The sequence below is a fragment of the Chroicocephalus ridibundus genome, chromosome 9, assembly GCF_963924245.1.
Source record: "Chroicocephalus ridibundus chromosome 9, bChrRid1.1, whole genome shotgun sequence".
NCBI lineage: Eukaryota > Metazoa > Chordata > Aves > Charadriiformes > Laridae > Chroicocephalus > Chroicocephalus ridibundus.
The window spans coordinates 6,309,406-6,334,936 of record NC_086292.1 but is presented as its reverse complement, the minus strand read 5'-3'; the positions used below and the strand labels follow the sequence as shown (position 1 = coordinate 6,334,936).

The 25,531-nt window shown below is 50.9% G+C and overlaps 1 protein-coding gene across 1 annotated transcript in view; it reads left to right on the top strand.

The window, feature by feature from the left end:
• LOC134520711 (gamma-aminobutyric acid receptor subunit gamma-4) overlaps positions 1-25,531 on the top strand; it is a 41,482-nt gene that overhangs the window by 3,806 nt on the left and 12,145 nt on the right. The window contains exons 2-6 of the mRNA XM_063346447.1: positions 1,764-1,912; positions 2,119-2,186; positions 22,678-22,898; positions 23,492-23,574; positions 24,951-25,088. Of these exons, the coding sequence (XP_063202517.1) occupies positions 1,764-1,912; positions 2,119-2,186; positions 22,678-22,898; positions 23,492-23,574; positions 24,951-25,088 (659 nt within the window). The remainder of the gene's footprint in view (positions 1-1,763; positions 1,913-2,118; positions 2,187-22,677; positions 22,899-23,491; positions 23,575-24,950; positions 25,089-25,531) is intronic.

Genomic DNA, 25,531 nt, shown 5'->3' with positions numbered 1-25,531 from the left:
CAGCCTGCGTCGCCCAAAACACTGGCAGCACGGGAAAGCCGTTAGGATTGATTTCCCCTGCCCGGAGCTGGGCTGTGGGCAGAGACACGTGTCCCTCTGTGTTTCCAGCGCCGGATTTCATCTCTGGCCAGCTTTTGGGTGGGCACAGCGGCGTTCCCCTGTTTGTCCCGCAGCCACTGGATGTCACAGAGCTGGCTGCTCGGCTGCATCTCGAAGGCGCGACGGCCAGGCGAGCCCTCGCTGCCGCTGCCGGGATGGGGAAGCGCATCCTGACAGTGTTGTTTAAGACTCCTTAAGCATCGTTAGAAAGTGCAGCGCAATCAGACGGGGAAACAAGGAGCTGATGTACCAATACCTAATGTGCAGCGGCAGGCAGCCAGCTGCACGCAGCCCAGCCCTTGTCGGGGGACACATCCCGCTGCTTGAAAGCTGGGGAGATGCAAAGAGTTTTAAAGCGATTGTGAAAGCAAGTTTTATCTGGGGTTTTCAAAGAGGAGCATCTGATAAACTGACTGCAACATGTCGATTGCATGCTTTTTTTTCTTCCCCCCGCCTCCCCGCTTCAGGTCCCTTTGCCAGGCTCTGCCTCCCCCGGCGCGGGAGGGAGATGTGTTTCGGCGGTGCCTGATTGCACCTCGGAGCTGCGAGGCTCCAGCTGGGAAGTGTCAACACAGTGGCAGCTCCCGCTGCGAGACCCTTTCTGGCGCTGGAGCAGGTGACACGCTGACATGGCAGACGTCGAGGGGGGCGCGCCGGGTGTGGGATTGCTCGGCATCCTCACCCGCATATGGCTGTGTCATTCCGGGGACAATCTTGTGAATGAGCTGCCCAGCGTAGCGGCAGGTGGTTAGAATTTCCCGGGTGACCATGTGGACCTAATTTAATTACAGGGTTTAGGAAAACTCCTTTAGGAAAAGGAAGGGGTGCAAAAGGTTTGGAGAGGGTGGATTTGAAAGGCAGCGGGAGAAGCTGTTGCTTCTGTGTCCAAAGGAGGATGCAAGCTTTCCTTGTGTGTCTTGGAACTGGATGATGAGGAAGATGGAGTATCTTTAAATGGGAGCTCAGGCCAAAGGCTGGGGAGGAAGGCTTGGTGAGTACAGGGAACGGGTTGTGGCAGGTCTTGGCCTGAGGGCAGAGGAGTTTGCATAAGGCTTTAATTTCTGAGGATCTGTGCAGGGCAGATGGCTGGGTTCCTGGCAAGCCAGACGTGCATGCTGCCTGCTTGGTAGTTTTAGGACCTCTTTTCTCTGAAATGCCCTTATTGGAAACGCCTTGCTCCTCAAACATGCTGTTTGGTCACTGTCTTCTTCCTCAGAGGAAGCCCGCTTCAGGTGCAAGCGGCAGGGAGAACAGCTGAGCAGCATTTGGGGTTAACGGGCAGCTCCAGGAGCCGGAGCTACTGGCAGCAGAGGAGGGATGGGCAGGAGCGTGGGGCAGGCAGGGACGGGTTCCCATGCTTGGGGATGAGCAGCGTGTCTCCAAAGGGAGCTGGGGAGGATGTGGTGCGCCACACACCTGCTAGTCCTGACCACTGGCAGCGGTCTGTGTGTCTGGGGACCCTGAAGTGAGCAAAGGTGCCAGGCGAGTTGTGTCTTCTCAACAGCGTGGCTGAGAGGAGATCCCTGAGCTCCTTACGTTCCAACTTATAGCAGTGCCGCATCCTCCTCCTTTAGTATCTCTGAAACCCAGCTGCGCCCCTACTCCCACAGAGCACCAGAGAGCTGCCACAGCCACGTCTCTCTCCTTTTGTCTCTCCGCTCCAGGTGCGAGAGCACAGAGGAATACGATTACGATTACCTCAGCATCAATAAAACCTGGGTCCTCACCCCCAAGGCACAGGAGACTGATGCTACCCAGATCCTCAACTCACTGCTGAAGAACTATGACAACAAGCTGAGGCCTGACATTGGCAGTAAGTGTCCCCTGAAGTTCTCTGTGGCCACTGGTGGTGACCTGGCCAGGCTGTGTCTTGTCTTTTCCATGCTTTTGTGGCTGCTGTAGTTGGGATTTTGGGTGAGATGAAGCCACGCTGATCCCAGATGTTCCCCTAGTCCTCATCCCTTCACAAATGATCCTAGCCCCAGCTCATCTCTATCTGGTTTTTTTTTTTTTTTACAGTCAAGCCCACGTTTATCGATGTGGATATCTACGTGAACAGCATCGGGCCGGTGTCTGTCATCCAAATGGTGAGTGGTGTCATTGCTGCTGGGTCCCGGGATCACCAGAGCTGAGGGTGTGGGATGTAGCTGGCCCAGCGCTGCTGGCAGGTTGTGTCATGCTGGCTAGACATGGTGTGAAGGTGGCTTTGTCATGAGAAGAGGTGGATTTGTTTCCCTTGCCTTGGGAAGAGGTGCTCCGACCTGCTTATAGCTGGAGCTAGAAAGGCTTGACAGCCATCCCTGGTTAGGAGGAAGGTCCTCAAATGCCTCTGGTGAGCTCAGCAACCCTATCATGCTCACGAGCTCAGGGAGAAGGATGATGATGTTCTTTGGTCTCCACTGGCAACGCGTGGACAGACACCTCTGCCTGCTGGTTTTGCTATCTCCTGCCTGGGAAGCGTGTGGGCACCGGCGTGCCTGGGGCAAGTTGCACCACCCTGGTTGAGCCAGTGGCTGGAGGGGGAGCTGCGCGTTTCCCAGGAGGACTGCGATAGGTACCTGGAGATGGTTTCCATGGCAATGGTCTGATGGTGTGAAACTTGGGTGCCCGGGCCTGGCCTGTGGTGCTGGGGAGGGGCGGGCAGGGTGCCTCGCGTGCGATGGTTCTTCTTCATTATGTAGCGCCTTAGACTGATGCCACCACGACTGTGACGGTTTCTGCTCCTGGCTCAGGACCCCGACGCTTGTTCTGGGAGCTGCAGAAACACTCAACAGAGATGCTCTTTGGTCTGAAGAGCTTCCAGGCCACACGCTGGAGAGCAACTGTTGATTATTTATTTTTCCCAGGAAACTTCCATTATTATTTTCCCTGTGAAGTAATTTTTTCCTCTTTTCTATCAAGAAACAAACCTGACTGCTGTCAGTTTTGAAAGGCTTCTTTGGCCCACTGGGCAATGGGGACAAAGGAGAGGTACAGCCAGGACAATTTGGCTTTTCTTGTCTCCCTCAATGCAAAACGGAGCAGAAACAAAACCAGCCCCCTTAAACCGAAAAAAGAAAGTTCTTGGGATGGGCATGTTATTTTTAGTTTCCCATATAGAAAATTTCCACCAAACAAACCCCTCTGGGGATGGAGGAATGGCACTGTAGTTGTAGTACCACTTCCACTCCAAAAAGCATTTTGAAGCAGCCCTTCTGACTGGCCACCGCTGAGCGTGTGCCTCCGAGCAGTGCCTGCTCATGAGCCACCAGATGGGCACCTGGCTGGGTGCTCGCTTGCACGATGAGGGCACCATCAGGAGGCCCAGCAGGGACAGCCTCAAGGCAAAAATTTCCTTTCATTGTTTCTGTGGGCCCAGTCTCCAGGAGGAGAACCGCAGCCCAAGCCATGTGGATGTCATCCCTGACTACCAGCAGATACCGCAGGCTCCTCCATCCCTTGTGGGAGTGTGGATGTGAAGCCAGAGTGACGTAAGAGCAGGAGTGCACGGGGAAAGGTGCAGGGGCTGGGTGTACTCACCTCCCCGGCCACTGCTGTGCCTGGAGGTAGAGCATAAGAGTCATGTTATAGGTGGCTGTCCCATCCGCTTTGCGCTGCCCAAGGGTACACCAAGAAAACCACAGTGCGCATCCTCATTCCTTCTCTTTCCATCTCATCTGTTTACGTTACCCCTTTCCACTCCGGTTGGAAGCTCTGCTCTCCTCCCTGGGCGCAGGAGCACGGCATAACCATGCAGGTGGTAGTGGCAGAGAGTGGCTTACAAAATCCAGTCTTGCATCCAGAGTTCCTCTCTTCTCCTAAACGGAGATACCAGGCACTGCTGCGAGTCCGGTTTCCTAAGAAACACAGCTTATGCCATGGTGATGGGTATGTGAGAACATACGCACAGCTATCCCAGTCTTTCAATATTTTAGATCCACTGGGCTAATACCAACCATATATGGCTGCAGGTTTAGGAGCTTCGGGCATATTTAGCATCTCCAGTATTTCTGTGAAAACGGGATGCAAGGCAGTGACAACAGCCATCCCCACCGTGGGGAAAAACTGTTGTGTGAACTCAACCCTTACTAGAAACCAGAGAATGATACGGCAGAGTGCGGCTGAAGAGAGTCCTGACCCTTCCTAGAGCAGCTCAGCCCGTGTGTTTAGCCCTTTCTAAGAGTCAGCAGAAGCTTTTACGCTTTGTGAAGTGGGGCTCCGTGACTGCACAGGATCCCCGGGGGTCCCAGCACACTGAACGTGAGCCAGGAGCATGAAGGCAAGACTGGCGCTTGGAGCTGCCTACATCTGCAGGGCTGTGCTGGCGAAGCTCCTGCCGTGGGGCTAATCTACCCACCTGCGGCCTTCCCACCTGAGGAAGGTATCACCGGAATGGCACGGCGAGGAGCTGCTCGGGCAGGGGAGGAAACCTCTCGGCATAGTGACAGTTGAGGGATGTTGTGGTGTCAGTCACAACTGGCTGCACTGTCTCTCTGAAGTGTCCAGATGCTACAAGTACAGGGGTCTCTGCTGGGTCCCAACAGTCAGCAGTGATCTGAAAACACCCCAATATGACTCCACAAGTAGACTCTCTATGGACATTTCTCCTTCCCTGTCCCCTTAGGTAACTTCCTAAGCTTGAATCTGCGATGCCCTTGAGCTTTAAAACCTTTCCCCCTGAGATGCTGGGCTGATATTAAAGGTACTGAGGACAGCTAGACCCAGGTCTCGTAGCCTCATACAGCAGCTTTGTGCCGTCTGTACTCTGAGTACCTCCCCCTGCTCATGAGAGAGGCTGCATCCTGCTGTAGGGTCTCCTGAAGCAAGAGAAAAGGGCCGTGACAAAGCTGCCACAGTGTCACCTCTGGACTTGGCTGCTTCACCCCCTTGTTTTGTGTTTGTTTGCTTTTCCATGCTGATGCAATGAATGAAGTCATTCTGTGGGTCGTGCCAGCCACTGGCAGGTTGGCATCAAATGTATGACACAGACTGTCTTTGCTGGGGACGTGTCATTCCCACTTTCTCCCTTTTTACGTAGCTTCTCCCAACCTGAGAAGCTCTGCCTTCTCCCAGCTGTCTGGCCCATCCCACGTGCCTGATCTTTCCCTTGTACCATACGCGACCTGAGGAAATGCGCATTTCCGAGGGAAGGAAACCAGAATTTGACTCGGAGCTGGATCTCTCCTGAGCCTGTGGTGAGGTTGCTCTCTGCCGCAGATACAGCAGCTCGTGTAGGCTGGAAGGTCCACTGGAGGGGAAATGTCCCATTGATCTCTTTTAGGTGCATTGCGATGACAGCATCTTACGTAAATATTTCTCTTTCACATAGCCAGGCTATGTAGAAGATAAAAAAATTAGTTCTGCTTTTAAGAAATACAGCAGCATTACTGTGGCTATTAGCTTGGACCAGCATGGTCTGTGCATCTGAAGCTGAAGGCTATAGGATAGCCTGACGGGCTGGTGGGATAGAAGGCTCCAACTTAAGCAATTTACTTTGAATATTGGTGTCCTGGGATCTTCTGCTCGCCCCTCAAAGGGTTAACTACTCACCGCTGCCTTCAGCTTGGTGATGCTCTGTCAGGGCTTGGAAGCCGGCCCTGCGTAGCCGCTGCTCAACCTCCAAATGATAAATCATGTCAGGATACAAAACTGATTCCGGTCCTTAAAAATGAATAGGTGATTTGAAAATGCCCTGCGCTGGGTGTGAATTCTGCATCCCCCTCATCAATCACTTGTCATAAATAACATTAACATTCAGGAGCCAGCAGAAGGCAGGCAGGTTTGGAGGGGGAAGAAATGTAAAGTGATTTCCTGGTCTCTTTTGTAGACGGGAATGGCAGTCTTGTTTCCCATTTAGGTAGCAAATTTTACATTCTCTCCTCCCTGGAGAAAGGACCCTCTGTGCTCTGCCAGCCAAAATGTGTCAGTAACCAGAAATAAAGCTAGGAGATGGTTAAATGATAGGAAGTGGGATGGGGCTTGCTTGAAAGAGGATGGGCTGAGAGGGAAAAGGGCGCAGAAAAGCGGGACCGTCAGGTCCAGTCCCTGCATGGACTGGGGGTTCTTCCCCATCCCCATGAACCTGTTGGTTTTGGGTGGAATTGGGGCACTTGGTGCTTCTCAGGGTGGTGGGAAACTGCGTTTACACCATCAGGGAAAGGATGCGCTCGGCCACGAGCCCTTCCAGAGCTGCCCGCTGCCGCTGGGTGCCGGCCAGCAGCACCTCAAGCCAAATGAGTTATCACCCACAGCGCCACAGCTTTCCAAGCTGTGTCATGGATCTGGATGCCCAATTAGATTCCCATTAACACAGACGGTGTTTAGGTGTCCTTGGCGTATCACTAAGCTGAGCCTGGTGCAAAGACCCACCTTGGCTCTCTGAGCGTGTTTGCAGGAAGAAGCGCCAGGGAGGTCTGCGGCAGCAGGGACCGATGGAGGAGACTTCTTGGGTTCATTTTTTTCGCTGACTGGTTGTTTGCTGGAGGGATTTGCTCCTGGTTTTGTTTTGTAATGGCTTTATTGCTATAGATTATAGCTTTAACTGGTGTCAAGGGCACCTAGTGTTCTGGATCACCTTCCTTTAGGGCTGCTTCACTCTCAGGAAATGATGCTGTAGAAGTAAAGCGGTTGCCAACTATTGGGGCTGAGTGTCTTTCAGTCCTGAGGATGTCCGTGAAGTGTCCATGAGAGCCAGCATGGGTGGGAATGGAAAAAGCGATTCTGTTCTGAGCTTGGGGATGGAGCAGGTCCTGTCCAGAGCTTCTCCAATTCCTCCCAGAGGTCAGAGCTGAACATCCTTTTCTTCCTTTCTTGCGCAAAACCAAGTGGGAGGCTCGAGGAGTTGAACATCGAGAACATAGCCCAAACACTCTGGTATCCTCCTGGACAAAGACATGCCACTCATCCAGGGACCTGCCTTGGTTACCTGCTTCAGGTGTCTGGGGTCAGAGGCGGTGCAGCCAAGGCCAGTTTAGATACTCGAGGCTCCTCTCTTTGGTGTGTGCGAGGAGGTGCCCTTGTGTGCCAAATTCTGGAGCCAAATTCTTGATGACAGCTCTTCCGCTGGGATTGTGAACTACCTCAATCTCATTACTTAATGATAATAAATACGGAAAGAGCAAAATTGGCCTCTGTCATTCACCAGGGGCCAGATTGTGCTGCCTCTGAAGTGCCTGTGATTTCCAGGAGCGGGGTTAAGCTCCTGCCTCCGTTATTACAGCAAATTATTTTCTTAGCTCTGCCTGGGAGTGGGGGACTGGAACCCGAAGAAGGTGATAAGTCTAAATACACGTATTGAATATTCCCCCCCTTCCCCCTTTAGGAAAGAGATGCTGCGGACTATTAAATTCACGCTGCCGTGCCTAGCTGCGTTAGTTACTATGCAACACACTAACGAAACTGAGGATAAAGAACATGTTTTCCCACGTCTGGAGTACTGCAGAATAGATTTAATAGATTTGCATGTATGGTGCATCTGTGAAAACACTGTGAAAAAGGGGGAGGGAGGGAAGGGGGAAATGTTTTTTTCGTTATCAGCTGATGAATAATTAATTTACAAACGTTGTCTTGTTAAATATAAATTAAATCCTCATTTGACACACTTTATAATTTAGAAGTATAAGCCCAGCATGAATGAAGAGAACTCCCCGCTGACTGCTTTCATGTAAATCCTGAGGAGCCGGGGAGGGCGGTTTGGCTTTCGAAGTTAAAGCTGACAAGGGGCAGTGGTGAGGAAGGGGGTTGCTGTGACAAAGCCAGCTTGGGGACCTTGGGGACCTTAGCTCCTGGGTGCTTTCCATGCAGGGATGGCTTAGCGGGGCAGGGAGGCGGTGGTTGTCCACACAACCCTCTTCCAAGGGTTGCTTCTTCCCTCCCCGCTCAGAGCTGTGGGTGGCCGAGCTGCTGGATCCCGGCTCTTTGAGCAAAATCCCCATCGGTGCCACGTTATCAGAGCGTGCGGCAAGCTGGCAGCTGCTTCTGACCGGCTGAGCTATCCCAGCAGCAGGGGCAAAGATTCCCCAAGAGAGGAGCTAGGCTCTACGAAAGCCGTACGGGGCTAAGCCCCCCTTGCAGAAAGCCCTTAGGTGGTTGGAGGCATCTCCGCACGGAAGCGGGGCCGCATCCCAAGGAACGGCAGCTGTGCTCGGTTGGAAGGCAGTTAGTGTGGGAGCCACGGTGGGAAGCCTTGGGTTACAGCCCTGGCGTCCCGCTGCAAAGCTTGGGTTAATATCTTCGTTTCTTCTTAATAGATGGGGAAACCGAGACCAGTAATAATTGTCTGGCTCTGAGGAACACTTAAGTCTTGATTATACTTAGCTTTGGCTGCTTTGGAATAAGTAGGGAGGAAATGAAATGAAAATGGCACAATTTTTTTTAAGATGCTTGAATGTATTGCTCTGGAGCACAAGATAAGCCTATAGGTAAAGGAAATTTGTTACCTCCCCCCTTCTTCCCTAATAATAATAGACTCCAGCAGTCACACAGCGCTTCTCAACTGAAAGGACTTAAAAATCCTTCACAAATCATCTGTCTGGGAGGCAATAGCCCAGATGCACCCACTTCTAGGGTGGATTGCAGTGCCTGAAGCATGCCGTGATGCTCTGCCAAGGACTGCGTGCTCTTCTTGGCCTGCCCGGTGTGCAGCGAGTCAGGCATCGGCATACATCTAGTGAAGTCGCACGGGACACGTTCCCGTGTTAATGAGCTAGGTTGGGTTTGGGTCCCTGACAAAGGTGCATATCGTAGAAATTTAAAATGTCAGGAAATGGGTATTGCTCGCTAAGGGCCCCAGTGCCTTTTCTGGACATTAGTTTCCCCACGTGAGTGATGGCCGGGCGCCGCCGGAGCTGGTGGTGCATTTATAACGTCTTCCCAAATACTCATTTGCTTGGCAAGTGCTCATATCTCTTGATTCCTTGATGTTTGGGAACGGTCACCTGAGCCCGTTCCTGTGTGCCGGAGTACCAGGAGAGTGACTGTTCTGCACGGAGCCGCTCGAGTGTGCGAGGCTCGGTGAGGTCGGGTACCCAGCGAAGGGCAGTGGCCGTCCTGCAGCCATCCTTTGTCATTGCCTTAAGAAAAAAAAATAATCATGAGGCCGCTGAGGAATAGCACCCATCAGGCGTGACTTGCGGGACAAATCGTGAACCGCAAGAGAAGGTCTAGCGAAATAAATGAGGTACTCCCATTCCGAACGTATCCCTAGAGCTTCCGCAGGTTCCAGGGTCTGCTCCCAAACTGGAAAAGGGCTGATTTACTCACTATGAATAATTAAACCAGCTCCTTCTTTATTATCCAGAACGTACACTAATCCCCTCTAGATATTTTCTGTGTGACATCCATGTCGGTATTTTATTTATAGGCTGTTTATTGTGCAGAAAACACAAGGAGTCTGTTATCAGGGAAAACGGACAAAAAGCAGGGGTTTGCCTCTGAAATTTGGAGCTAAGTAACGTATGAAAATCTGGACAGCGGCCTCCTGGGGGGAAAAGTGCTTTTCTTCAGAGGCGTTTCTGGAGAGCAAAGCCCTAAAGTTAATTAACATCTGTGCTCCCCAGTCCGACGCTAAATGGGGAACGTGGCTGGACTCGGTCAGGTTTCTTAAACTGCAGCATCAGTCCTGGCTCGCAGGTGCCTCCCCACAGCCCACAGCTCGGGCGGCCTCTGGCCCTCGGGCAGCGCGAGATAAATCAACATTCATAATTAAATAAGCAGCTCTTGTACATTCCTTCACAAACACGATTTCTGGCCTTCTGCTGGCAGGAATGGCTCAATCCTGTATTCGGCTCGTGCCAGCCTTCGGAGAAAACTCGCATTTCTTCAGCTGGGCTGAATGCGAAGGGGTTTTTTGCCCTGAACCCTTGCAGGCAGCCTGGGAAGGATGCTTATTGTAGGTGCTGCCTGAGTGGCTGCTGTGCTCATCGTGCCTGACCCAAGAGCATTGTAACTTGTAATTCCTCCCCCTTACTCACAGAAAACCTCCAGGAAGGATGGGGAGGGACTCTTTATCAGGGAGTGTAATGATAGGGTACGGGGTAACGGCCTCAAACTGAAAGAGGGGAGATTTAGATTAGATCTCAGGAAGAAATTCTTTACGGTAAGGGTGGTGAGGCACTGGAACAGGTTGCCCAGGGAGTTTGTGGCTGCCCCATCCCTGGAGGTGTTCAAGGCCAGGCTGGATGGGGCTTCGGGCAGCCTGGTCCAGTGGGAGGTGTCCCTGCCCAGGGCAGGGGGTTGGAACTGGATGATCTTTAAGGTCCCTTCCAACCCAGAACCATTCTGTGATTCTGTGAAAACTTTTCTAATGCAGCTCATGACCCCCACAGCTGCTCCTGGTCTCCTTTTCCAGAGGTCTCTGCCACCAACTGGGTTTCTGCTTGTTAAAAGACAATGATGACAGTTTTCCAGTGACCAGGAGACTCTCCTTACTAGCAGCTGGACCAGGCTGGAGGGATGTCCCCTGCCCTGGCAACCCTGGCAGGTAGCAGCTCTCTCTTGGTGTAGGAGGGGCTTTGCCCTCTGCCAGGGCTTTGCTGTGATGCAGAGGCGTGGACGTGGCTGCAGGCGCTGGGCGGTGGCAATGCCACCTTGCCCGTCACACGCTGGTGGGGATGCGCCTGGGAGATGCCGGCTTAGAGCTGCATCTTGCGAAGAAAAGCGCGGGTGCAGCCATCTCCATCACAAGCGCGTTTGCTAATGGAGTTGCTCTGTCGTTCCCCAACGGCCCCGGTTCTTCATGCGGAGGCGTGTGTGCGTGGACAGGCCAGGAAACATGTGTTTGATTCCGGTACTGATCCGTGCTCTGAACCTCATTAAATTGATTCTTCCAAGTCAAAGGGAAAGCACTCTTGTGTCAAATTTGAAAGATATAGGCTCTGAGCTGTACCGATAGTTGTCACTTGACGGGCTGAATTATTTTTAAGGCAGAGTTGATTTATCTGAACTGAAGGCTTTGGATCTCTCCATAGGAGAGGTCTGGATATTTCAGGTGCGTGAGAGCCAAGCCAAAGAGCTGGTCAGAGGCCAGGGTTTCTGGTCTAGGGGAGGACATCTCGTTGTCCCCTCCCCCTTGGGACAAACAGCCAAAATTCTGAAGCGTTTCTGGGGGAAAATGGGTTTAGGGACAATCAAAATATTTATGTTTAGTATCATCAGATTGCGTTGATTTGCTTTTCATACGGTGATGAATTCTGTCCTATAAGTAAAGCATGAAAATGAATATTTGAAAATAAAAGTCAAAATGAAGTGAATCAAATCGATAAGGGTAAAGCAAAGTATTTTGTTAGCCTACGGAAGAAAAAAAGTTTCTGAATGAAATGATGAGGTTGAGGGAATTCATTTTAGATTTTGACACTTTTAATTTATTTTCAACAAAACTTCATTTTTTCAGTAGAAATCGGCTCTATTTATTTCCTGCATCCCCAGATGAAGCAGTTCCTACCCTCTCCCCTAAAAGGCTGATGTGAAATCTGCCTGCTATAAATGTGTTATGAAATGGAGACCATTTCTCAGAATTCAGTGGTTGTGGGTGACCAGAGGCAATATGTTTCAAGGACCTCTTCATGCCTCGACGTTAAAAGCTGAACATTCAGACTATTACATCCCATCTCCGTGCGCAGGAAGGGTTTAATTGTCCATGATACAAATTGCAAGCGAGCTGCAGCGGAGCGGCGACACTGACAGCCTGAGCCTCCCCGTGGCAGCGGGGCTGGCTCGGATGTGGACGCGCTTTGTTTCTCCTCCCTGCAACCCCTGGCACCTCCTCCGGATCTCTGGGTCTCCAGCTTGGTGTCTTTTGTGCTGGTAGGAGATACGTCTAAGGGTCAGCAAGTGGGAGGGCAGGTAGGTCGGTCACCATGCCTCACGCTGGTCGGCGGCAGCCCATCCTTCCCCACTGCGGGTCTGCTGATGCTGCAGCCGTTTCACGCCAGCGCTGTGGAGACCGGCCCCACCGATTCCCAACGCAAGAGCTCCTGAAAGCCCCACAGGAATCGTGCTGGCTGCATGGGACACTGTGCGTGGGGGAATAAATCTGGTCAGGGGTCTTGGGCTTGGTGTATGCTGGTAGCATGGAGCTGATGGTAGCTGAGGACCCTAGTATAAGCCTTGTTTGTCCATCTTCATGTCCAGAGGGCTCTGCTGTGAGGATTTCTGTGGTTCTCTGACCTGCAGTTAGCTGGGAATGGCTCTAACCATCTGATCGGCATTCCTCAGCAGGAGAATTTCAGGCGGTGATAATGGCTCACCTGCAGGCAGATACACAGGGGAAGTGTGAACCAAAACATTGAGGAGTGTGGGTGGGGGAACACCTTGTCTCCACGTGGCTGGGGAACAGGGAAGGACAGAGCAGGGACTCTGCAAATGTTGTAAGCCTTGTTTCTGGCACATCCCCCCTGATCAGCTTCTCTTTCCCTCCAGCTTTGCCAGTCTACCTGTTACATCTCCCACACCAGACCTGTGTCCCTCGATCTGTCTTTCTCCTCCGCAGACACCCAAAGCCACCTTAGGAATGGAATGAGAACAAGGAGGGGAAGCGGCGCAGTGAGGCAGAGAAGTGGGAAAAATTTGTGGGAGTTAGGTTGGTTGTTCCTACAGGCACAGGGAGGTAGGAGGGTGAAGTTAAGATGATAACTGGCCGATCTTCTTTTCATTTGCTCCTTGAAAAGAAAAGCTGAAGGCAAAGACAACCATAATATTCAAGACAACCATTTCCTTTCATCATCTGGCAGTGGTGGACTGACAGACCTGTCCAGAGCTTGCAGCCTTAGTTTGCATTCCTTATACCTCTGCGTAGAAAACCTGAGCCTTCCTCTTTTTCACTACTCCCCAAAGATGTCCTAAAGTCATCTGGGGGGGCTGGGGAAGGCAGAGTGGTTGAGTTTTGAAGGAGGCATCTGCAGTAGGCTGAGTCTCTACAAAACAGTTGGGAGCTGGAAAAAAGCACTGGCAATACCAGCCCCCAGTTTCTGGGGAGAGTTTTGCAGCTGCCAGCTGCCAGGGAAGTAAACAGCCCAGAGCAGCAGAGCTCTGCAGGTCCTGCTTGCCCGGTGGCTGGTGTCCCGGTTTCCAAATGACCGCCACACTTGGCCTGAAGTGTGGGTGTATGCCTGGAAAGGAGAATCAGCTGGCCTGGTGTCCCTTCTGTAACTGCAGTCCAGCTTGCTTTGCCCTTTGAATACCCAACGGGAGAAATAGTTCTTTCTCTGTAACCTGATTCATTTCTCCCAGCTGCTTTCCTCAGCCTGGTGCTCCCCTGAAATCTCACTAGGGGTGGGCTGTGATTTTTGTGGTGGCTGGAAAAGAAGAACTGCGAAAGGAAAAAAGACAAAACGAAGCAGAGAGAAGGAGCTAAATCAAGGAACTGGCAGGGCAGGAAGAGAAAGCTGGCAAGCACAGCAAGGGAGCATGAGAGACGACATGAAACGGGTTTCCTTGAAAGAGTCAGTGGAGCAGAGTACAGTGTCCTCACCTCCTGCTTCATCTGGGGCCAGGAGAGAACAGCGTCAGGAGTGAGGATTTCTGCAGAGGGCACAAACCCCTCCCCTTTGGTGAAAGCAGAACTTTCTCAGATTTTTTGAATGTGCTTCTTTCCTTGAGGATGAGGATTAGAAAGGGATTTGTAGAAGCAAACAGTGGTTTTCCTCCTGGCCAGCACAGACATTGCCGTTCAATGGATGGCATCCCAGGCACGTGGGTGCACTGTGCTTTCTCAGACCCGTTTTGGTGGGAGGAGGACAGAGCAGCACCAGGGCTTGGGAGGTGAGCTTCTCTCTAAGATTCCTCTCCCATGCACAGCGCAGCTCCCATGGCTGGTGGTGAGCATCGCTTCTTCAGCGCCAGCTCTGAGCTCTGCTGGCTTCTCCACGCTGTCAGCATGCTGCCCGTGATGCTGGTTTGACAGAGCTCAGCGCTTGTTGGAAGCGAGTGGCTCTCACAGAGGAGGGTGTATTTATAAGGCGGCTGAAGTGATTTTCCTGCTCCTTATACTCTGTCCCTAAGCTCCTGTGACTGGCCGCTGTAGGAGGCTGTTGGGACAGAGGGACACTGCCTGACATTGTTTGCCCATTCTTATTCCCTCTGGTTTTGCATGCTGCTGTGCCGTGCCATGCAATTCCTGCACTGAAAGGATGTTTCTGGCTCTGATCCACACAGAGCTCCTACAGCTCCCTCTCTCTGCCACCCTTTCCTTCCTGTCTTGACCTCGAAGCACAGCTTCTGTAGCAACTTCTTCATCACTAAGACTGCCGTGGGAGGGATTTTGTCTGTTCTCCTTGCTGCGTGACAGTCGGCATCCAGCTGAGATCACTAGGCACTTTTCAGTCCACAGAGAGAGGCAGTCCCTGCCCTAGAGAGCCTACGGCCTTACTAGACAAAGCCACGTCCCATGAGAAGGTGGGAAGGGGGTGGGAAATTATGTGATGCTTCAATAGTGCCGCTAGAATTGAAGCTGTTTCTGTTTGAGGAGGGGTATGTGCAGGGTGGCAATGCCTGTCTTGCTGAGGCAGGGAAGCGAAGTGGTGAGCTACAGACCAAAGAGAGTGTGGAGAGGGGCATGGAGAAGAGGAGGAGTTGGAGGAAAGAAAACTAGAGCACGGAGCAAAGGGAAAAGAGGGAAAACCCAAGAAAGCCTGGAAAGATGAAAAAAACGGCAAAGGAAGTTGGGCAACAGTTGGGCTTTTCAGTCCCTGGGCATGCAGGGAAAAGTGCTGAGACCCTTACAAAGGTCTACAGACTACTGTGGACTACCCTATCTCTCCAAAACCCTCACTCCCCCCAAATAGGGACTGGATGTAAATGAGAATCAGACCCTAAATCTCAGAGGCGGTGTTGACACCGCCTAGTCCATCTGGTGAGCCAGCCTCAGCAGTAGGCTCTACTGGGGTTTGGCAAAGCCAAGGGTGATGCCAGCGGTAGTCCGTTCTGTATGAGGTGGCAGACTGGAGGCAGGGAGAGAGGCCCAGCTGGCAAGTCCTAAGCTTAGGAGGATGCTTGCTCTAATACTTCAAAACCACACAGCCACGTGCCTCTGACAGTTGAAGGCATTCATGTCATTTAATGTTTGGAGGACTTTCCTGCCTTCCTTCGCTTCACCTGAGGGCCATTTCCCTGCTGCCACAACAGGATACTGCTCTGGCTCCTGCCTCTCCATCCTAGGGAGGAGGCAGTGAGGCTGCAGCGTCCAGCTCCTGAGCTGAGCAGGAGCCTGCCGGCAGCCTCCTGGGAATCCAGCCATGAGTTCTGTAAGGACAGAGAGATGGGGCAAGGAACATGTCAGAGCTGGAGGAACAGATCATGTTCCCAGGCAACACCCAGATGTCTCCATGGGGACAAGCTGACCATCCCAGACACCCCTCCCCAGGAGTCTTTAGGACAGGACACCTTGGGGGATTCGTGGGACCTCCTACCTCCTGGTGCAAGGGAGCTGCAACAGCTGCTGTCCCAGTCCTGGGCAGTATGAGACTGCCCATCCCAGTGTTTCATTTTAATCGCAGTGGGTGGCATGGGAATGGGAAGTGCAATTAAAGAAATTCCAGCTTCTCATCTGAATCTTGCCAAGCTGTCCTGGAGGAGCAATCTTGGGGAGTTAATTGTATGCGGTGAGAAGGTTTGTCTTCTAGCCCTTTCAAAGGAAATTTCTTTTTGTCTCATCAAACCTCCCATGAGCTTAAAGGACAAATAAACAAGAGCACCTGCCCGAAGTGCTAAGCATTCTCTTCCAGTTATCCTATGTGCTCCTGCCCACACCTCTTCTCTTTCCCCACCTGCTTTCTTCTTCCAGCACAAAGTTTCTTCAAGCCCAACATCATGGGGAGCATTTAAGCATTTAGCAGTAAGGTTTGATAGACAAACAAGACTTTGGACGAGCGTGGCTTTGCTCTGCAAGCGGCCCAGGCATTTTCTAGAGATCGTGGCAATGGGGCTGGATCCTTGTTTGCATGAGAAGGTGCTTACACATGACTTTCCACCCAGGTCACGTCCTGTCCTGAGACTGGTGAGAAAACAAACGAAAAGGAGGGAGTTTCTTCCCTGTAGTGTTTTGCATAGTACTTCATTGAAGTGTTCAGTATCTTCCCCTTTAATTAATTCTGCCCCATCTGCATATAGCACCCCGTGCCCGCGCCTCTGCCTTTTCAGTAATAACCTCGTCAGGGACAGTGCAGACAGACTGTGCTTCTATAAACCAGAGTCTGGCTGATGTCATGTCTCGACTCAAGGACTTTCCTCGATCCTTTGGGTAATGACTGTTAATCAGATGCTAAAATACACATGTCTAGGTCACGTGCCCCTGGGGCTCACAGTGAGAGACTCCATGTGCCAGGCTACGTTCCCATGAAAAGAAGAACGGGCACCATGACAATCAGCAGCTGTCTCGGGGCTGCATGTGAGGAGATAACACCACTGAGGGACAGGAAACGGTGATAGAAGGGAACAGCTCAGGAGAAGGGGGTTTGGGGGGAAAGAAACAGTCTGAGGCGGCTGGTTGTCATAAGTATAAAAGCCTGCCTTTTAGATGTCCTTGCTTGCACATGCAGGGGAGCAGGCATGAGCAGAGCTGTGTGGGAACAGGCAGGTAGCGATCTCAGAAGCCAGCACTTGGTTTCGAAAGCCCTGTCCAGTTCCCGTCTGCAGAAACTCCAAGGGTGAGCAAGCCATGATCGGGGAGTTTGCGATCGACAGAGCAGCATGTACAGCATGTCTTGTTTGAAGGCTCCTGGCACGAGCACAGAACATGGTGATGGTTTTTAACAGCGAGTTTGTATTATAAAAAGAAAGCTGTCTCAACTGAGATTCCCTGGGCAGAGGCGAAAGACATTCAGACAAGGACAGCGCTGCCGGTGTTGCTGCAGAAGTGAAACAGATGGGAAGTTCAGTGTGTCACCTTGAAAACACAGATCATCAGAGCTGTGTTCCTTTTGTCCTTGCTAGCTCCCCTAGTCACTCCAGCATCATGTCCAGAAGGCTCTCTGGGGTCTGAGTTGGAGAGAGGAGGACCTTGGAAACAAATGAAAGTTCTCATTCTTTTGCTCTTTGTGTTGGAGAGACAAAACTCACCCAGGACAGGGACAAGCGAGGTGTCTCACCATGCTAATCGGAGAACTGAGCGAAGCCTGATGCTGCCCAACCGCTCGCTGAAGTGGTCAGTGTCAGGCATTAGCATATGCTGTTAATACGCGTCCTCTCTGGTTGCTGCCTTTGGAGAGTGCTTGCACATGTCATGCTAGAAGCCTGTTCCTGCCCGCAAGCTGTGGGGACAAGAAGTTCTGCATCAGATTTGAAGATTATTCTAAACTAAGGTTATTTTATTCAGTTATCCGAGTGTGGAGAGCGTGTCCAGACTTTTTGCTATTATTGAGCATGTTCCCTGGGACGTGGAGCTGGCTGCTGGGAGCAGCCCAGGGTTTGTCAGAGGGGTTTGCAGGCTGGGAAGGATGTGTGGGGTGTCGTGGAGAGGAAAATGCTCACCTGGGATGGGCTGTGGGGTGTGGAGTTGCTGAACGCAGTTCTGTCTGAAGGGGAGATGCCTGGGGTGAGCCCTGTTTTGGAGAAGAGGGAGACTGGAGGAGAGGCTTCCTGGCTTGCTACCAGCCCTTGAAAGAAATACACCCCATTCCTGGGTCTCCTCCAATAACTCCTGAGATTCTCCTGGACTGCAGCACCCCAACGAGTTTGCCTGTAATACTTGCTTTGCTTAGCTCCGGGACTGACAGCATGGACCCATCAGATTCACGTCAGCCCACCTGAAATGCTGTCCGCGCTTCCCGGGAAAGCAGCCTCCTTTATTGTACTGCAGTGAGGGATTTGCTTGGAGGTGCAGAGGGAAGGCGCCTCTATGAATAAAGACAAATATCAGAACAATAAAAGCTGAATGAGGCTGGCTAGGATATTAATCTCTCAGCCCCACTGTTACTTAGGATTTTTCCAAGCTCTCTCTCCCGCAGAGGAAAATGGAGGAACCTGATTCCAGGTCTCTTTCTCCTCCATTTGGAGGTTTTCTTGTTGCTGTTAAATACAAGTCAAGTTGCAAAAACCACTTTTAAATCCTTAATTTTATCCTAATTTACAAAGACATCTTCACCTCATGGCTTTGCTTCTCTCTTTGGCATTTGTCAGAAAGCTGAGCTCTTAAAGACCACAGAGAAAGCAGCTCATAGATGGATACGGAGGAACAGGGGGTACCAATTCCTCTGTATCCCACTAACTGCACCCTTGAGAGGGGTCACCTGAACTGCACACACAAACTTGCTTTGAGCCGTTTGCAAAAGGATCTTCTGGCAGTGCACAGCTGTGTATATTTGGTGTGTAACCTGAAAATACAAACTGCAAATTTCAAGTTGTGTCAGGCTAACCCTGTGAGTTTAAGCTGTTAGTCTGAAATTGGGTGGCCCTAACTCTTATCTGCTCTGAACCCGGGGTGGAACTTAGTCTAGAGTAAAGTTTCTGGGGCCAAATCCGACTGGAAATGCGGGCTGATTTCCCACGTGTGTGCACACACAGACGGAGCTGAGCGACAAGGCGCAGGGAGGAGTTAGCTGGGGCCAGGCTGGATGTCCTTGCTGTATCAGGGCGTCAGGACGGGGAGCAGGGAAGTGCTCCAGGGCCGTGAAGGTCAGGGCAGTGCAGCTGGGGCTGGGATGACCCAAGGAGCCGGGCTTAGGGCAGCGCACAGTGACAACAGCGTCCAGCTCCCAGCTCTCTTGTGCTGGGGACAGGCTGATTTCTGAACCTGTTTATTTTCTTTTGTGTTGACAATTTGGGGATTTTCTTTGACTTTTCACGCGAAAATCCCATAGCTTTTAATTTAAACTACGTTTTAAAAATGAAAGGGTTTGAGAATGCAGTGAAATCTTTTTGCTGTTGTTTGTTTTTTTTTTTTTTTTCTTCCAAGATGAAATGTTCCTGTCAACTTCACATCCCCTTATTTCCCACAAATGCTCTTTTACAGGACAGGTTTTTTTCCACTAAATGTTTTCAGATTTTACCTTTTTCTGGAATTGCGTTTCCACCGGCATCTGTCTGCCCACATGAGGAAAACGAGGACTGATCAGTGATGTGTGGCAGTGCCAGGTGATGACAGTGACCAAGGGCCAGCAGGGACATGCTGAAAGGCTGAGTTGGCCACGAGCCCGCACGGCTAGCAGCGGCGACGCTGCAGGGCGCTCCTCAGCATGGGATAAACTCACGTGATGGTATTTAGGGTAGGCAGTCTTCAGTGTTTGCCTTAGGCGTAGTTTGATTTATTATTTTATGACTGAAGTTTGATGTAACGTTGCATGCATGCCAACATGTGTGTGCTACCCCATGGGTGATCCAAATGGCGCGACCTAACTCTTAAAGCGATTCCTCTTATTTCGCTAGCTCCTTCTGGTGAAAACGCTAAAAAAGCCCGTGCTTTTACAGAGAAGTTAACAACCTCCATGTGCTGCATAGCAGATGGTACAGTAATGTTGGAGGCGTATTTTACAATAACCTTTTTCCACATGGGGAAATTGAGGTATAGAGAAGTCTCTTTCCGATACTTGAGAATGAATCAGTGGCAGAGAGAAACTACAGGGACGCAGGAGTTCAAGAAACAGCTCTGCCATAAGTTTTAGGGGCTGAACTCATCCTGCCAAACTTCAGCTATTAAGCCTTGATCAGCCTGGACTCTTCTAAGGTCAGTAAGAGCGTGAGGCATTTCCAGAAGACAACCTGGACTGCTTCATATGGGGATCTCCCCCCAGAAGCGCCTACCGCAGTGACTATAGGGAGCCCATGGTCAGACACCTATTTTAATCACCTTGGTCAGATGCCTACAGCTAAGGGGGATCTGATTAATGCTCGGAGAAGGGTCTGAGCACTGTGCTGAAGCTGCTCAACGCAGAGCCGCAGCTGTGCAAGGTTCCTCAGCATCAGTGCAAACAGCACCTGATAGGAACCGGTGCTAAAGTCTTCAGGAATTTTCCTGGTTTAACCCCAGCCAGCAAATAAGCCCCACACAGCCGCTCGCTCACTCCCCCCCGCAGTGGGATGTGGGAGAGAATTGGAAGGGTAGAAGCACTCCCAAAGGCCAGAGCATTTTTGTATAAATCTTGCCTCGGATAATTCTGAATGAAAATACATTTGTAAATGCCAACATTTCCCACCTAGAGGCAAGGGAGCCAGCTCAGCTAATAAGTTCTTCCTCATGAATAGCTGTGCTTATAATAGCCACTGAAATTAGATCAAACCACAGGACAGTGACAATAACAGCTCAGATTTTTCAGAAGAGCCGAATGACTTGTGCACTACACCTTTTGCAAGGGCTGGCTATGAATGGCGCAAGAGGAGCTCTTTAATGCTGATCCCTTCTGAAAATCTGGGCTTGACAACAAATACTAAACCCCTGGGATAGCTGACCCTCCAACTCTCCCGAAAACGTTAGCATTGGTTATCCCAGACCCGAATGCTGAACTTCACAGCAGGACATCTGACCTGAGCAGCCAGCCCAGAAGCGAGATCCCACAAGTGACTCCAGTTAGGAGATGAAACTAACAGTGGCATCTAACATGGACTTACCATTACATTTTTAGTTGCTTTCTCCTACACCAGAGATATTGCTGAGGAGGAGCGACGTAAGCTCATACTGGCTCAAACAGGGTTTGCAGGGGTGGGGGAGAATATGTCAAATGTTGTGTTATTTTGTCCCCAAGAGCAGGAAGGAAAAGAAAGCGGTCCCAAGCAGAATAAAGTCAGCCCTTCCCATCAATGTCCTTTTCTTGGGCTGCCATTATGTTTCTTTGCCCACCTGTGGGCTCTGTTTCACTGTTTTACAACCCGATCCATGCCTTCATCACCACATACCCTATCTCCAAGCAGTACCCAGTGTGATCCAGAGCATTCAGATGCTGGAATGGTCTCTCCCCGCCTCCTGTTTTCAGGCAGCGGACATGCTTGTACGCTTGGTTTTGTGGGCTGCTGCTATCCTAGCTCTTTGTCTCCTCATGTCTGTTTTGAATGAACCGTGGAGGCAACACCATCACTTTGAACATGCTGCGCCTGTCCCCATTTAGAGCTATGTTAGGACCTCATCCCCGTCACCTTCACTCATCCCTGTGTCTAACAAGGGTGAAGGATCAGCCCAGAGAGTGACTCGACTGTCTGATGGCAAATGCTCTTTTCTCATGATCTCATTTCCATGCAAGGGATGTTTTCAGTACCACTCACTCATCACCAGTTGGCTGACAGTGGAGTGAAGGTGAGGAAAATGAAGCGGGGAGTCGTGCGCTGCCCTCTCTGCCTCCCCCAGGCAGGACACGCTGTCCAAGGGAGCGCGCTAAGAGCACCGCGTCTATTTTAACGGCATGGTCTGGGGAAGTCAGCTCTGAACCAGCAGCGAGGGCAGCAGAGGGAGGATGTGCTGCAGTCATAAAAATTCCACCGAAATAAATCAATAGAGGGAGGAGGAGAATGGGAGGGAGAGATGGCAAAGTCAGACATTGTTCGTCTCTGCCCAGAGGAGAGCGGGAGACAATGCCTCTGTGGACGTGGGGATTTAACAGGAGTGAAAGGGAGCAAAGTCCAAGTCAGAGAGGAGCTGTCAGGAGCAGGTGACAGTCTCTAGTAGGGGCTGGTGGAACTGGATCTGGGGGTCTGGTTCAGACAGCCACTGAGTGCCAGACATGCTCCTGCATGGCACTAATTAGCACCTTCTCCGGCATGCTGGAAAAGAGGGTAAGGAGCAAATTGGCTTGCAGCAGGAAGCAGCAGAACAGTGGGCTAATGGTGTGGACTACTGAAAGTCCAATCCAGACAGGAGCTGCCTCCTAGAAATGCTAGTTATGGGTGAACTAGGACAACCTGTCTCTCACCAAAAACAAAGGTCCTCATTAAGGTGGAAACTCTGTTTTCTGTCTGCAAAAGACTCAAGATTTTTAACTGGTTGCACCAAGAGCTGAGTCCATAGCAGCCCCTGCCCCAGCCCCAGCTTTCTTTTCTAATCTTCAGCAAGGGGTATCTGCCCCGGAACCCGTAGTGTCCTGGTTTTTCATATAAACCATTTACAGTATAAGTCCTGCAGCAAGGGATGGATTCTCACTAGGTTTATGCACAACACTACTATTACTATATGTACTAATTAGTTTTATGGAGCACTGCTGGGCTGTACCCTAATAAATAACAGAAAGAGCTGTCTGCTTGCCTTCTCTAGTGAGGTGGTGAGTAGCTTTCCTTGCCTGCGCTTGAAAAGTGCAGCTGAACTTAGAACTGGATTCAGCCAACGTCCACACTGCCCCTTCATGCCTGCGCTTAAAAGGACTGTCTGGGTTGAGTTGTCCATCAAGAGGAAGTTCAAGACTTCATTCATACGGTCTTGAATTCCAGGCATAGGTCAGGCCAAACATGCTATGGCTCAGCCCACCAGTCAGCACAGTCTTTGTCTCTTGCTAAGTGTGCCACGGATGTCCTGACACTGAGCTAAAGATGAGCCTAGAAAGGTGTCAGTGGTCACCAACACCTGCTCCCAAACTTAAAAAGAAAATATTCTGGCTGTGACTCCAAAATGGTGGCCTGCAGATCCGAGGACAGGGTTCTGCTTTGCCCGAATCCCTCTCAGAAAGACATGTTCTTCCTTCTCTTTCACAGGAATACACCATTGATATCTTCTTTGCTCAGACATGGTATGACCGGCGTCTTCGTTTCAACAGCACCTTGAAGGCCCTCACGCTGAACACCAACATGGTGAGCCGCATCTGGATCCCAGATACCTTTTTTAGGAACTCCAAGCGGGCCGACTCCCACTGGATAACCACTCCTAATCAGCTCCTCCGTATCTGGAATGACGGAAAAGTACTCTACACGCTCAGGTACATCCAGCAGGCACCACAGCTGGCTGCTGAGGTGAGGGAACAAGGAGCTGGTCCAAGTAGAGGAGGTTTCCAGATGCTCTGGGACAGAGTAGTGGAGAAGTCTCCCAGTGCAGATGGGAGTACACATGCAGTACAGGTTGCAGAATGGGCTTCCTCTGCCTAGGACGAAGGCTTACAAAAAATCAAACTGTTTTTCCATATCGTACCTAGAAAAAAGTCAAAACTACAAATGGTTTCCTAAACCAAAATCCTTTAAATGTTTGTATTGGTCAGCTATTTCATTCTGATAGTAAAGATGTGGCTTTTGTTCCCATAAATTCTCACTCTGATAAATGAATCTGAAAAGCTCCCTAAACAAAAAGGCTTTTTGAATGCGAAAATTAGATGGTTTTTCTCCCTTTGAAAATATTCAAACATATGTTTTGTTTTGCTGCTGTTTTGAAATGTTTCTGCAAACAGACTGATCTTCAACAAATTAGTGTTTCTCTCTCAAGGAAGCGAGAATTCCTCTGTCACATTCTGGTGTTGGAATCAAACCACCTTCACCAACACAATATCTCAGTCTCCCTCTCTCTCTTTTCCCCTCTCAGGCTGACAATCGAGGCTGAATGTCTGCTGCAGCTGCAGAATTTCCCAATGGACACTCACTCCTGCCCTTTGGTTTTTTCCAGTTGTGAGTATACATCTTCTAGAAATAGTTTTAGATGGCAAATAGAGAAACCCCAGGAGAGTAAAACTCTTCTGGGGAGACCATCCTCCCTTTTAGCTACATTTTTCACTTAATCTCTACAACTGTCTTCCTGGGCCATTGTCCGTCATGCCCTGAAGCATCCTCCTACTCCTGGGCTAGCAGAGGTGTTCAGGGACAGATTCACAGCACCTCTGAATTTCTCCTTAATTTGGGGGGACAGTTGGAGACGACTATTTCACTGACCTTCTGGTCACTCTCACCTACTAGACAAAATATATCCCTTCAGCTGGCAGACAAATGGCATCCGTCATTCTGAGGTGGCAGCCTGGCTTTCCAGACCTCAGCCCAGAGACAGGCCCCCTTTCTGCACCCAAGGCGGTCACAAAGGAGGGATACTCAGACCTCCCCTCTCAGTCCCCACGTGTCCATTCTCGTCAACAGAGTGGGCTGCTGATGTTGGCACATCTCTACGGGTGATTTTGCAGGGAGCCTTTCTTCACCAAGAGATTCCTGTCCGTATGCATTGGTTGGTTATCTGATTTAGTCATCTTAGCTCGGGTTCGCCTCTCCCGCCTCCACCCTGCCACTGAAGGGATACAGCTCACGTGGTTCTGAGGTGCTTCAGAGGGAAGCAACATGCTGAGGAGATACCATCCCCTCATTTCCCACCATCCCTCATTCTTTGCTAATTAGCGGTACATGCCCTACATGCTTGATAATTAGAAACACACTTTCAGTTAGCTGCCAAGCTCTTGCTCCTTCCCTCCCCTGAGGAGCTCTCTCGTAGGTGTCAAGGTCCCTGCTTCACAGCAGGCTTGTTTCTTTGTCAAGAAAGCCAGAGCCAGGAGAAGCCATGCTCCAGCCTGCAGGAGCCAGTTCTCCTTCTCCATGGAGAATGCACCCCTTCTTTTCCATACATAGATCAGCTCCCAGGGTGAGAGGGACAGAGACAGTCAGAACAGACACAGCCATGCTACCTCCCACTTTGGCAGCTTTGTATTCCTGGTGTATTCATGCCCGGGAAGGTAGTCAGGAGGAGTGAAGAAGGTTCCCATGCTGCCCCACGTGAGGGAGTCCTCTTACACCAACCCAAGTCTCATTCCCACCAATGCAGTCCTTAGAAAGCCTCCGTTTCTAGGATTTGAGGTGGCCCACGAGGGGAGATGCTGTCCTTGCTCCCGTTGCATGTGGGGATGCCTAAGGAAATCTAAACACAAGGCATCAGAAATACCTGCCTGAAAGCTTCATATCTACAAAACAGATAGAGTGAGATGCCAGTGCTTTTGCAGTCAGGGTAGTGAATGAGGTGGAGGCACACAACATAACTCTTTCGTTGATGTCCTTGCCTCTTTTCCCAGATGGCTACCCACGTGAGGAGATTGTCTATCGCTGGAGGCGCTACTCCATTGAGGTCTCTGACCAGCGCACCTGGAGACTCTACCAGTTTGACTTCACAGGGCTGAGGAACACCTCGGAAGTTCTCAGGACTGGAGCAGGTGAGGCAAAGGGAGACAGCCCACAGAAACGCCAGTGTGTTGGAGACCTCGTGGGAGGCAAAGGAGTCAGCAGACAGCTCCACAGTGGTGGGGAGGGAAGGTCACAACAGCACAGTTAGAGAAACATAAGAATGAAAGGATGGACCTTTGCTAGAGGGAGCAGAAGTGATGGGGATGAAGGGTGAGGGGAAGATGAAGCAGGGGTAGGCCAGAACAATTGACATCTGTGAACTGTGCGGCGCAATGCTGATGTGAATGAAGCTATCCCTAACTGAAGGGTCAGGAGGGAGAGGAGGTGGGAGCTCAGATAACCCTCTTGCTGCAGTACGTGCATTCTATGTGATCCTTGGGTGACGCTCATAATTGGAACAGGGGTGGGGAAATCAGAACTTGCAGGTCTCAATCTTTACTTCTGTAAAGTTGTGTGGAGCTGATGAACACCT